The sequence below is a fragment of the Tachypleus tridentatus genome, chromosome 3 (assembly GCF_004210375.1).
Source record: "Tachypleus tridentatus isolate NWPU-2018 chromosome 3, ASM421037v1, whole genome shotgun sequence".
Lineage (NCBI taxonomy): Eukaryota > Metazoa > Arthropoda > Merostomata > Xiphosura > Limulidae > Tachypleus > Tachypleus tridentatus.
The window spans coordinates 6,027,739-6,042,459 of record NC_134827.1 but is presented as its reverse complement, the minus strand read 5'-3'; the positions used below and the strand labels follow the sequence as shown (position 1 = coordinate 6,042,459).

Genomic DNA, 14,721 nt, shown 5'->3' with positions numbered 1-14,721 from the left:
AGCTTTGCGCGAAATTCAAAACAAACCATCTAAGTTACTAACGCATTATATTATGTGTATTCAGAATTATGTGTTTGGTAATACACTCTGAAGCGAATGAAACATTTTCTGTGTTAAGCAAGTGAGAATTACTAATACTTAGTGTTGAATGAAGACAGACTTAACGACGCAACATTTTAAAGTTCACTTTATTCATAGATTTTAATACATCCATTCAGCGTACTTCGAAGTTAGAATACAATGATCAAAGGTTTCCAGAAACTTACAGAACTGGACAAAAGATATTTACAGTGAAACACTTGTTTGAGCTACATATTTACAAACATACAAACACCGGTCTGTTACACTTCTACCAGTAATAAGCCCTAGAAAAATATTGTCCTTGTTCCTTTACTGAATTTACTCATAATTTCTCTGATAAATGGATCTGCAGAGAAGAAGAAAAATGATGGTCATCATCCAGATAGTGTTAACAAACTTAACTTTTCTGGCGACAGAAGATGACCTCAGATAACAATGAGGTCTATATTTGTTCAAAGAGTCTTTGCATACAGTACAATAATGAACTGGCAATGTTGTAGGCCAGCCCCTAGAACTTTATTTTAATTTCTAAAAGACAAGAACCTATAAAAAAAACTATTATATATATATACACTATGTATACTTATATATTCAAAAATAATAATAAAAGCTCATAACACAGTTTTATGCTACTTATTCAAAACGTTTGTCATCTACATTGTCTTCATAGTTTCTGAATTTCCGCCCATGTTTCTGATAAACTCGTTTATTAATTAAGAACTGTGGATTATACTAACATGGTTGGTTATTAGGTTGTAGAGAATGTTTTAATCTCGAAATTTAACGACTAATATTGTCAAACTGGTTGATTACGTACGATCAGTCTAAAAAGGTGACCAGACGTAAACATAATCTGACAAAATATGATTTGTGGTTTACAGCACTAAAGTTATGAAATTTGAAATAAAACGATAAAAATAAATTTGTCGAGCTTCATATATATGCAAAAACGGCTCGTTTGGATTGAGAAAATATTTTACATAGAAGAGCGAACAACGTGGGTTTTCTCGACATCACTGATTGTCGAGCTTCACTTTGACAATAGTTTAATTGTAATTATTAAATACTAAAGCAAACAACGAAAAGAACTGAACACAATATCAGTTCTCCCATAATTAATCAAACCACAGATTTAAGTCTGAAGCCACACCAGTTTGTTTTCTATATATATATACACGAAAAAAAATTATTGTTAAGATTTTCTTAAGTCCTTTAACGAATCTACCCTTTCACTATAAATTTTCTTTATTACAAAAAGTGTGTATATATATACATACACATAAAATGCCAATTATCCAACCAGTTGTGGTCCAACTACTGCATTAACTGGTTTACCCAGATGTTGGCTGGAAGATTCTGACAACCATAGTAATTTTGATGGAGCTCCCTGTTGGTAAAAGGAGATACGACATCGCAAGGTGCTCCGAACAGAGTCTTACGATTACTTCCGGAAGAGCCACTAAACATCATTGGGTTGGACTGTCTAACAGCTCGCTGACTTGCCTAATTAGAGATATAAAGTTTACAGGGCTGAATGTAAATGGTTCTGTACCAAAGAGTAGAATCTAATGAAGATAAGTCCACTTATTTAAAACGTTGGAGCTTTAAAGGTTCAGCTTTTATTTTGTAATGTATATATTGATATGCATATGTATTATTAACATAAACAGTTAGTAATTGAAATTGGTAGATAACGTACAATAAAATATATATTTATTTAAACATTTTCACTACTAAATGTATGCCCATCTTTCCACTACAGTGGCTGAAATAGTGGGAAAATGGACATACCTTTAGTGTACTATTAAGTTGTGCACTATTTCCCTAACTGAATGTAGAACAATAATAAAAGTAATAAATGTTAGGCGAGGCGAATATCATACTAAACGTAATTCTGATGACAAAACGAGAAACGTGCGTTGGCGTTCTCTTCAGATATCAAAGCTAAGTGACTGGGAACTATTGGACTTATTTAGTGTACAAACACCTTAATCATTTGGTTAAATTAGCTGCCCTTGGCATTACAAAAAAAGAATCAACTGATCTTATCCTCATCGGGGAAGAAGAGGTTTGAATCCTTCAAATGTGCTTACATTTTAGCACTTATTGCATGTGAGGAAAATAAACTGTTTTAAGCCTTTCTCTTCGTGTTATATATGTATGCATATTTGGAGAATCGGTTGTTAATATCAAGAATTTGGAATTGAGAAATGAAGGAGCTGGAAAACAAAATTCTGATGCTGTCTTTTCAGTCACTATGTGCTTAGTTGCCAGAAGATTAAGCGGAACAAAAGTTTCTACAAGCCATCGTCGGCGTTTGATGTTTGAAGGATTAACCCAAAGACTGTTCAATATGGCGATTGTCGTCAAAAGAGTGCAGTACCAGCTGAAAGCCGTTTGTCAGAAATGAAAGCTTTTACCATGTACTACTAACTGGCGGTATGCTTTGAACTTCCATTTAGCAGCTGTTTGAGGAGAACGTTATATATCTATAAGTTTTGGAACAAAGAGAGAGCCAGCACTTCTGTTGCAAAACGGATTTATTCCACTTTTCCCTAACCCTATTTGTAGCGGCATCTACTAAAGATTAAGGCCGCTGTTGACACCTGTCTACAGGTGTCTGGCCTTAAGCCTGAAGTCACAATAGTTTCCTTCCCAATTTAAATAGCTCTAGTCGTTCTGATATTGAAAGATAAACTTGGTTTATTAGATATTACCCTTATACAATTTTTTTCAAAAATAATTTAGATCATTCTACAATATTTATTATCGCTTCTAATCTCACCTCATACACTTGGTCCACACATGCGTGTTGGTGACGGAAGCTAACCCAGAGTCTAGTTAGTTCTCCTTGCCACGAGTACTCTCGCTCTCGGCTGCTGGTGAAGATGTGGACGTTACTGTGCCTCGTCGAGCGATTGAAAGACTTTACAAGTTGACCTGAAAAGCTCTGATCGGCAATGACAAACACCTGGCGAGCTGAACAGTCCTGTAAGTCTGCCATCATTTCTTCCACTGTGTATATCTCGTCTTCGTCCGCCTAAAAATAAGCGTATTGAAGAATTATTACAAACAATAAGCAATCCAACGTTACCACGCGTTTTTCGAATATGTAGTACAGCTCTAAATGTGTAAGGGAATTAATTTAACGTCGATCAACACCAGATTTAATATCGGTTAATCCAAAACTTTAAATTCTATATTATAATTTTATGGATGGCATTGTCACTTTTGGACCTTATCTAAGCACAACTTAATTTATACTGCGAACAGTGGTCTTTTAATTCATGAAAACTATTTGCATTACCCATCCCCAGTTTGAAGTGATAGACTAGTAGGAAGGCAGCAAGTCAACTATCAAAAACTTTTAGGCTACTTTTTACAAACGAATAGTGGGACTGACTGTCACATAATAACTTCCACACCACCTACAGATTGCCAGAGGAGTACCCTAATCATCAGGTCATGCTAGGCCTGCAACATAGACACCTTGTGATTGATCGAAACGGTCATATTTCTAAAGACGAATAGAGTACATGTAAGCAGAAAACCAAATAAAAAGGAGGATGTAAATATAAATTGATATACTCAGAGCGGTACTTGAAGATAGTTAAAATTCGAAATCACACATGCAGGCAGATTAATGGAGTACAAAATATATGTTAAAATGATCCGGATTACAATTGAAGAAACCGAAGAGCTAACAGCATAAATTAAAAATGTATAATTTAATAAATTTAATAAGTGTTAACAGATTACTTAGTAACATTCCTATGATCAGGCATACTTACTTAAAGTACACAAAAACAGACATATGAAAGAATGGACGGGTGAAAGGAGAGACGAAGGACAGGTGATTATATGCTAGATAAGTTTTGTTTGTTTTTGAATTTCGCACAAAGCTACTCGAGGGCTATCTGTGCTAGCCGTCCCTAATTTAGCAGTGTAAGACTAGAGGGAAGGCAGCTAGTCATCACCACCCACCGCCAACTCTTGGGCTACTCTTTTACCAACGAATAGTGGGATTGACCGTCACATTATAACGCCCCCCACGGCTGGGAGGGTGAGCATGTTTGGCGCGACTCGGGCGCGAACCAGCGACCCTCAGATTACGAGGTACGCCTCAACGCGCCAGGCCATGCCAGGCCCCCGCTAGATAAGTAAACAAATTGTAAACATGTACAAATACAATAAACAAATAAAAATAAAAGACAGGCATCACCTGTCCATTTCCATCAATGTCCCATAGTAAACTAGTTCCATCATTTTCTGTGGGACTGTTCAAATACAGCACTAAGGAATCGACGCAGTTGGGAGATTCACACATCTTCTTTAAGTGATACCGGAGTGCCAGTTTAAAAACGGACGGATAAAGTGGGTGGTTCTCTCCACCTAATACTTTACAAAAAATAAAATAAAATAAATAAGCAAATAAACTGAAATCTAACCGTAACCAACAAAAGTAACTGATATAAAAACAATTATACCGATGTTCTTGTTGTCTTATTAATTGAATGTTAAAATATATTTTGTATTATTTCAACGTCTTTCTCGGAGAATTCTTCTTCACAGCGAATGAGTTATATCGGTATATAACCAGTAGGATTAAGAAATAAATCTAGTTCTTCTAAGACTCGATAGATTTTCACCCACCTTCTTTTGAACCTATAGGCAACAGTAGTTGTGAATAATAAATCTGTAACAAAGTGATAATCATGATAAAAGAGTATCACGTGGCAAAATTTATCCTAGGGTGCATTTTTGGTTGCTTTTGTACCTTTATTAGGGCACTTTAGAAAGAGTGATATCTCAAAATTGTTGAACCAAATCAATGGGGCGAAACTGAAACAGCATTACGATATTAAAACACAGAGGCAGAATGCAGACAAAAAAAAAATAAACTCGATGAGGTCATAAGGATATTCCAAGTTGAAAAAAAACAAACAAACTTAAATTGTTGCTTGTGACCGTGAAGTAATGTCATTGTTGTTTCGAAGTAAAGAGCATTCTTGCATGGACATCTCGGCGCCAGACCTATGTTTCACGGCGTTACACTGTAATAGAATTGTAGCATAGAATGTGGTTGCTATGATATTAAAGATTATTATCATTTATTGCCACGCGATTTATTCGACGAATCATGTAATTACGGCAAGCCCACGTGATTGAAAAACATTTTTATATGTGCTGTTCATCTAATGAGCTCCTAACAGTGCTCGTTTTAATAAGCTATAGTTTACAAAACCCAATTTTGTTTTTATTCTTTTCCTGCAAAAACAAAAGTGTGTAACTTAGAAAAAAAGGTATTGAAGAATATACAAGAATGGTACAATTAGCTGTAAGAAAAATAAAACACCGAAAAAGTTGGTGTGTCAAAAGATTACTTTCAACTTATCACCAGATAATAAGATGCCGTGAACAGTTAACAGAATATTTACTATATACATTTCAAAATAATTAATCTATTTAACTAATCCTCATTTTTGTAATAAAGTCAGAAAACAACATTTACGCTCCAAATAATTTATAAAAGAACTTTTACATTTTATTTTAATTGAAGTTCGTCTCTACAGCTTTTCCAGGACCAGCACATAATAGGCGAAGCGTCTGTTAAAGCTCTGTTATAATCAATGTTGTGTTTTTGGCTAAAGCACCAGAACAGCATAGCGGTACCTTTTAATGAATGTGAAGTAAATATAAAACATTACACAAAAATCTCTTCTTCTAATAAGATCAAATTAATTTTATTTATATAATTTACTGAGTATATAGTGTTCATATCGTCAAATGTGTTACCGCTAACTAAGCAGATCTAAAGAAATTAAACAATTTCTATTGCTATTTTATTGTTTGTTTGTTACATGAAAACATTTTTAAACAAAATAAAACGGACTGTTTTGAATTGGAACAACAATGGACTGAGAGAAAGTAACAACTGTAGAAAATATGGGAATTTTCGAATTTTTTTTTCCCAGAATACAAAGCACTCCTTACAATTATCTGGAACATAAAGGTCTTTTTTTGTTTTTGTTTTTTGCTTTATTACATAAATGTGTATCTCTTCCACATGCACTACCAATCTTATTTATAATTTAATACGTGCACGAGGTAGCAATAGTTAATGTTTAATGCACATGTTTGACAAGTTTGATGTAAGCGGCAAAATGCACGTCTTGAGGCTGGAATTGTTGATAATAGAGGTAACTTTTCAATTAGTAAAAATGCGTATTATATACAGATGTCATTGGAATTGGTTTATTCAATTTCTACATCGTTTAACGGTTCTTTCATTTATTAAAGCTGACAGACAATTTGATCTAACAAAAGTACCATCGCTCGTCCATTCAATTCAAAATTATTCTTCACAATTACAGAGCAACATGTTGTTAACACGAAAATACCTTCAAAGTTCTCTGCTCCGTTGGCAAAGAAGATTTTAATGTTTCTTTTCCGAAAACCAATGCTCCTTAACATTTGATACATTGATCTCAAGTTGGTCATTGATCCTCGATCGCTGGTCAGTCGATTCCAACCTCCCGCCAGTAACACGGCTCGATCGCATATTTCAAAAACTCGGCAACGTGTGTGTACGGTTTCGTGCGTCGTACTACATCGTTGCGTGTTGACGTGAAGAGGATTACAGAGAAGCTGTCTGGTCTCGTTTACGGGACGAAAGGAAGGGCAAGGCGCAAACCCTATAAAAAATAGCCAAATAAAAGCTAGAAATACTGATTACTAGTATGGAGTTATTATTAATATAAAGAGTAAAATTATTTTCAACACATTATAATAACATTTACAGAATAATAATATCAGGACGCTTTTTTTTTTTATAAAAGGACTTTCTTATGATACTTATAGAGTAACAATCATATTTTAAAACATCAGGATACCAACATTTTATTTCGGGATGAATACTTTTACGATACTTATATGGAGTGACAATCATTTTTAAAAATGGCCAGGTGGTTAAAGCACTCGACTCCTACTCTGAGGGTCGCGGGTTTGAATCTCCGTCACATCAAAAATCCTCGCCCATTTAGCCGTGGGAGCGTTATAATGTTACGGTCAATCTACTATTCGTTGGTAAAAGAGTAGCCTACGAGTTGGCGGTGGGTGGTGATGACTAGTTGCCTTCCCTTTAATCTTACATTGCTAAATTAGGGACGGCTAGCGCAAATAGCCCTCGTGCAGCTTTGCGCGAAATTCAAAATCAAACATTGCATCATTGTGTGTTTAAACACCAGACTTTTAAATTTAGTATTATATACATAGTTTATAAATCTGTTATATAATTAGATTTTAATAAAATATAAAATAAAAAAAGGATTGCAGACAGTATATGGGCATTTCCCTGAAAAGGGTCGGAGTAAGTGTGGATTACTCAGGCCCTTAAGCATTACAACTTCAATATAGTTGAATTGAAGTTAGGAATGGAGGAAGAGGTCGTTTTGCACCTGACCCTCCTGGGTATATAATTTTCAACATACCCAAAAAGAAGAAGCGAAGAGTTTCTGTTGCTGCTATATCTCCTTAACAGAATCGAACCCACTGATTTTTATTGTTGTAAATCCATAGACTTACCGCTTTCCCAGCGAGAGACAACACTTCGTTAAAGGTACAACCTTTTCAAAGTTTCTATATTTTGCTTATCCACTTTAGCAGTTTTATGAGAGCAGTGATCTATTGAACATTTTTCAAATGATACATATATATATATATATATTACAAATTAAAGCTAATTTGTAACCCTAATATACATGTTAAAAACTAATTGGATATTAAATAGCATAAACCTGAAAATAGAATTAAACGTTAAGTTGATTTAAGTTAAACAAAGAGTGAACAAGTGATTTTTATGCCAACAGCTGAGCAGAATAGTCTGTACTCCAGTTAAACAATTTTTTCACTATCTTAATCACATAAAAAGACTCAATTGCTTCCACATAAGTTGTGACACATTCCCACACCACAGTTCATAACACTCGTGGACAGATTAGGAAACAAGTATCATACTGACGTTAAATTAATATCTACCTGGAATGCTGTCTCGACATCTGAGCAACTGATCTTCTTGACCACGAGGAGGCTGGTCAGCTAGATGGATCAATGGAAGGAAGTTAATTTCACATCGACGGGCCAGGTTCCTCCGGCGTGATCTCCTCTCCAAGAGGTTGTGACATCGATTCTTAAGAGCCAACAATAGACAATCACCATGTCCTATAAAATAATAACAATAGTATTATATATAATCCATAAAACGTTCTAATCTACGAACAGGAGATTTTCATTAGACTACTAAGAACATTAGATGTCCTAATCCAACCTATAACAAACGTATTTATTTTGTCTTTTTACTGATACAGTTACAAGAATATTTGAAACCTTTTTATTAAGGTTTATTAACACATAAACATCAATCAACACTGTTACATATTTTATTAAAGTTCCACAGCTCTAAACAAAGTTTTAGTATCAGTAACGCATTTACGTATTTTCCAGTCTCTTTAAGTGACGTTTGTGAAGTAGTTCAAACAACTGGGTTTCTAGAGAGTTGATGAAAGAGTGACCCCATTTATAAGCAGAATGTTAGATATTTTCTAGTCTTTATATAACCACTTAAAATTTGCATACAGTTATATTTTGTTCTTTGTTGAACCTAGTGGTAAAACTATAAATAGCCCGAGAAGAACATCCAGCTTCTAATTGAAACAATGTTACCGACAACAAGATTTGTACAAGAAATTAAAATTACGTTCTCGGCGTCTTTGATCTATTATACGTGTTCCGAAAATTATATCATGCGCAGTTAGGAATGGGTTCTTGTGCTGTATTTAAATTAGCATTTGCACATTCTATAAATAACGGTTAGATAAAAGTGCGAGATAATTATCTCAAAATATCTGGAGCTAGCTCGGTTGCAATTGAAACTTTAGCGTCTTTATTATCTGTAAATGTTTTGAATGGATAGTAACGGCAAGAAATATTTAACATGAATCATCATAATTATGTTGTATACCTTATGTCTGTTGTGTGGAAATATTTAATTGGAGCTCTAATACAATGTATATAAATAAATAATAGCAGAATATATTTAATAATTGCCCCATTATTTAGAATTACGACCATCTCAATATAATGTAAAACCAAAAATTATTATATTAATAAAATAATCGACATTTTCCTCTTTGTGTGGTGATTGTTATTTTGGCAAGATTTTTTAAAGACATGATGATGCCAAGGAAGTTGTAAAGTCTTAATTATGGTACTAACGAATTATTTCACATATTTCACATAGGAAGTTGTAAAGTCTTAATTATGGTACTAACGAATTATTTCACATGTGGCCCCCAAGTAGCACAGCGATATATCTGCGGACGTACACCGCTAGAAACCGGGTTTCGATACCCGTGGTGAGCAGAGCACAGATAGCCCATTGTATAGCTTTGTGCTTAATTCTAAACAAACAAACTTACTTTTGTTTCCACCAAATAAAGTGTTCGGCTGTTTTCAGCTTCTCGCTGAGCGTGGGTATTGTGTATCGCATAGAACTGCACGAGCACTTACGTAATCAAAATTGTTTCACGATGTAAACAACACGATTGCCAGTCTCACGGCAAAACCTTGTTATGTATTTACTGTAATCTTGAAATTCTAATATGTTTCGTTGGCGAGTGAGGTTTTCTTCCTCTGAATTATTATTTACTGTTAATATTGGTTAATTAGTATTAAATTGTTTGAACAGTCTTACCATATACGATATTTTTTGAAATTCAGCAGTTTGACAACTTTTTGCTATGCCTACGAATAGAGGAAGATACTAAAGCTGGACAATTTGATGCGTAGTTGGAAATATACCATGAAGTTTTGTCTGAATTTCGCGAAAAGCTACACTAGAGCTATCTGCGCTAGCCGTCCCTAATTTAGCAGTGTAACACTAGAGGGAAGGCAGCTAGTCATCACCATTCACTGCCAATTTTTGGACTACTTTTTTACCAACGAATAATGGGTTTTACCGTCACATTATAACGCACCTACAGCAGAAAATGAGACGAGGATTCAAACTTGCGACCCTCAGTTTGCGAGTACAGTGCTCTAATCACCTGGCTATGCCGCGCCAAGTTATAAAGACTCACAGAAGTACTCGATTTTCTCTAAAGTGAAACATTTTATTGCTATGTATAAACCCATTTTTAGAGCAAAAGTTTTTATTATAATATAGTGGTAAAATACATGGCGAGTCGAGATTGTGTTTATTAAAGAAAGGTTTATACGCTAGTTTTTAGTGAAAAGCTTCACAACGGACTCACTGTGCTTCATCTACTGCAGGATTAGAACCTCGAATACTAACGTTATAAGTTGTCAAGGTTATCGCTGAGCTATCGGAGGGCAGAAAAAGTTGGAACCTGTGCTGTTTATTTAAGAAATTTGAATTAGATATGCTATTGCTGTGTGAGAGAAGAACAATACACGTGCTTCTATTAAGAAACAGAGGTGGGTGGATATACGTACATACTGTTTATTAAAGAATAGCACTCTAGGTACTTCTGATTTTAACTGGGATCTTGCTGAGTTTTCAGTCTTATGATTGATTTTTACGATACTTATTCAGAAACAAAATATATCTAGCTCCAAGTAACTGGCTGGTTTACTTGCCGCTGTTAAAATATTATCGTGTACCTACCGATATAGTGTCCTCCGTTCAATTCGCACTGCGCCTCTGACCATATCTTGTCCAAAAAAAATACTACTGTGAGATGTCCGAAGCTGGCGCGAGGGTAGGGGTCAAGCACAAGGACTGCATCGTGAGCCCCGGAACGACTGAGAGCTCCATCGGGAAGGACAGCCGCCAATCGTCCCCTGACTGAGGGGTCAGCAACGTATATATTCATCTGGTCCTGAGCTACCTGTACTAATTCCCGGCATTCTCGTTCAGTTGTCAAGAAAACATCTCTACAGTTGAGATTGTGTACGTAGTTAACTGTTGCTTCAGCCCAGCGAGATAAACGAGTGGTGGGATCTTCAAAATGATCACTATCCATCCTAGAGAGAGGTGCTATAGTGACCATTAGCATGTTTGGCATATATGTCATCATCATCAGTTGTATCATCCACCTAGCAAATGTGGCCATTGTTTTGGCTATTTACAAGAAAAGTTCTTCAGATAAGTGATCTAAACAATTCTTAAACTTATTTCTTTAATAAACAAAGTATCTCTGAAAGGAGTTTAAAATGATATAAAAATAAATGTTCAGTTCTTCTTCGTCTGATGGTCAACAACAATGATACCTGTGTAGGTGTTCAGTTCCCTTACTGTCAGCGTTGGGGCAAATCGACTTCTAAGCTCCAGTTGTCACAGAACACGTGCCACGAGAAAACCTTCTCTTGATGATGGCGCCACCAAACGTCTTTTTATACTAAATCCTTGGCTAGAATAAACAGAAATGCCGACATCTCCATCACTTGATTATGGCGGCAAACATCAAAGTAGCCTACTGCCTCGAGGGTGCTCGCTCACGCTGCATGCTACCCTCTTGCTGGACCGGAATTTTCAAAACCCTTGTTTACAAAGCCCGTTTGACGTGGTCAATTTGCCGATTACAGAGAAAAGGTCATCGTTGTCCATTAACCGTGTCAAAAATTAAAGGATCTTAATTCCTTATTCCTATGGTCTGTCACAAAGTGGGTTTGATTAGAAGTTTTCTGAAAAACTATTGTATCTTTACCCCAAGTTAAAGGTATGCTTCTAGCAAGGCACGTTGTTTTTATATGTAACAAAACTGATATAAAGATTGGATTTTATTCATATTTTTAGCTTCTGAAAAAAAACCCAACAACAATGATGTTTATGTAATTCTGAAACTTGTTTCTTTGTGATATCTCTTCTGGGAGTAAATAGAAAATATTCATTATGTTGTAAATATTTACTTAACTCACATCATCGTCGTATCAGGAACATTTTGTGCGTGTGTTTATATTTCATTTTATAAACACAAGCACACTTTCTTTTGTGGTGTTCGGGAATAAAGATAATGATATATTGTTCCTTTAAACGCAATGCTTCACATTGCAGGAATCGATCTCTGAACATTAGAGACTAAGGTAGCCACATAGCTTAGTGTGCAACTTTGCACAATATATGCATTTAATTTTATTACTGGACAGAAATGAATATTCAGTGCGATTTTGTTGAAAATATCAATACGTAGCTGTAATGTAGGAAAATGGTTAAAATATACTTCAAATTGAAGAGTTTACAACCAGAAGTTCAATGAAATGATTTCGCTGTTCTTTAGAGTAATTAACGGATATGAAAACTATTTACAAGAAGATAAGTTCTGATAACTGTAATAAATCTAATGAAATGTGAGAAGAGAGCATTTAACTTTTAACTAGTGGAACGCCCGATTAGTGTGCGGGAAACTACAGGCTGGAGCCTTGATATCGAAACTATAATTACCTAAATATAATTAGCTAGCCTGGCCCACTCAGCTGGGTCGTAATGCAAAATAACACTATGTATCAAAATTTTTACTTTTCCTTGTTCCTGGGCAGAAAGTGTTATTGTTTGTTTGTTTGTTTTTGGAATTTCGCACAAAGCTACTCGAGGGCTATCTGTGCTAGCCGTCCCTAATTTAGTAGTGTAAGACTAGAGGGAAGGCAGCTAGTCATCACCACCCACTGCCAACTCTTGGGCTACTCTTTTACCAACGAATAGTGGGATTGACCGTAACATTATACACCCCCACGGCTGGGAGGGCGAGCATGTTTAGCGCGACGCGGGCGCGAACCCGCGGATTACGAGTCGCACGCCTTACGCGCTTGGCCATGCCATGCCTAAAAGTGTTATTTTCCGATTGCTTATGCCTAAAATAAATGGAAAAGACCTATTCTTCTCTTCAAACTTTGCTTTTCTAACCTGGGAGCGTATAACGAAAACGTGATGGGAGACTACATTTGGGGGCTGATACGTGAAAGTGATTTACATTACAATCACAAATCTCGAAAAAACTACTCACTTCTGAACATTTTTGTTCATTTTTGAATAATTTTAGTATAAATACATGTAAATCTTTATTCATATGTGGTTTTATTCAGAACTTATGTAAATGAAAATGTGCAAATTTGCTCGTTTTTACATAGAAAATAGGTTAATTTCTAAATTTCATTATCCAGGTCACAAAAGCAAAGTTTGAAGGGAATAATGACCATTTTCTGTACTTTTACAACATAACCAATTAAGAAATAACACATGCTATCCAGGAACAAATTTGTGTTACGTAGTGTAATTTCAGCGTGCGAACTTCGCAATATTAACCAGTCATGTAGTTAATTATTTTGAAAAATATATTTCAAATTTTTCAGCAAGGTGTATTTTTTAATAATCAAAATTTTCATTGAAGATGCAATCAAAGTAAAAACAAAGAGATCTACATCACAGTCGTACTTCAAATTTATAGGATGACGATATGTTTATTCTCTTTGTATCATGTTCCATCGTCCACTAGTGGGTCAGCAGTAAATTTGCGGTTTGTTTGTTTGTTTTGGAATTAAGCACAAAACTACACAATAGGTTGTCTGTGCTCTACCCACTACGGGTACCGAAATCCGGATTCTAGCGGTGTGAGTCCGCAAACATACAGCTGTGCCAACGGGGGGCATACATTTAGGGAACTATACTGCTAAAAATTAAGGATTCAATTCCTCCGTGGTCCATGTGTAGCTTTGCTCTAAAACAAAACACGTACACAATATAGCGTCGATTTCGTCAGCTTTTTCGTATGTTATTATTATTGTTCTACTACTGGTGTCTTTTTTTTAATTCTTTAAATGTAAATATTATACTTGTCGTTTTACTATATTATGTTTCATCATTAATTTACTGTGTTATTAATTTAAATAATTCGGGAAACAAAACTGTTGGTTTCTTCGTTACTTAAGGTTTTTTTCTACCTCTTGAGTCCGTTTTCAACAACATTGATTTTTACTTTTTTTTTTTAGCTACTCTGAAGATTGTTTATTCCTACCTCTTTTACTGTGGAATTTCATCAGACCTTCAGTGCAGCCCCCAGTGGCTCAAAGGTAAGCTTGAATGGCTATAACACTATAATTTGACGTTCGGTCCCAGCAGTGGGCACCATGTAATTGAAACAGCTAATTATGTGATTGTGTGTGTTTTCTTACAGCAAAACTAAATCGGACTATCTGCTGTGTTCACCTAGAGGGATCGAACTCCTGCTTTTAGCGTTATAAATATGTTTGTTTGTTTTTTAATTTCGCGCAAAGCTACTCAAGGGCTATCTGCGCTAGCCGTCCCTAATTTAGGAATGTAAGACTAGAGGGAAGGCAGCTAGTCATCACCATCCACTGCCAACTCTTGGGCTACTCTTTTACCAACGAATAGTGGGATTGAACGTCACTTTATAATGCCCCCACGACTGAAAGGGCGAGCATGTTTGGTGCAACCGGGATTCGAACCCACGACCCTCGGATTACGAGTAGAACGCCTTAATACACTTGGCCATGCCGGGCCTTTATAAATCTGTAAGCTTACCGCTGTTCCAGAAGAGGACAATTATTTGCAACAAAGATAGTTATTGTCAACATATATGAAAATAAGATTTTATCATATCAGTCTAA

The 14,721-nt window shown here is 35.6% G+C and overlaps 1 protein-coding gene across 3 annotated transcripts; it reads right to left on the bottom strand.

Moving 5' to 3' along the window:
* Positions 1–213: 213 nt before the first annotated feature.
* LOC143246265 (uncharacterized) lies at positions 214–11,460 on the bottom strand. Of its 3 annotated transcripts, none has more exons than XM_076492711.1 (7): positions 11,371–11,460; positions 10,766–11,221; positions 8,119–8,301; positions 6,483–6,776; positions 4,304–4,479; positions 2,867–3,121; positions 214–1,584 (listed from the first exon to the last, which is right to left on the bottom strand). In XM_076492711.1, the coding sequence occupies exons 2-7, from the start codon at positions 11,211–11,213 to the stop codon at positions 1,396–1,398; spliced, it is 1,545 nt and encodes a 514-aa protein (XP_076348826.1). In that variant the 5' UTR covers positions 11,214–11,221; positions 11,371–11,460; the 3' UTR covers positions 214–1,395. The 3 variants fall into 3 exon arrangements, with proteins under 3 accessions (XP_076348826.1, XP_076348828.1, XP_076348825.1); XM_076492713.1 differs by having other exon boundaries at positions 214–427; positions 1,359–1,584; positions 10,766–11,451; XM_076492710.1 differs by having other exon boundaries at positions 10,766–11,451.
* Positions 11,461–14,721: the final 3,261 nt, after the last annotated feature.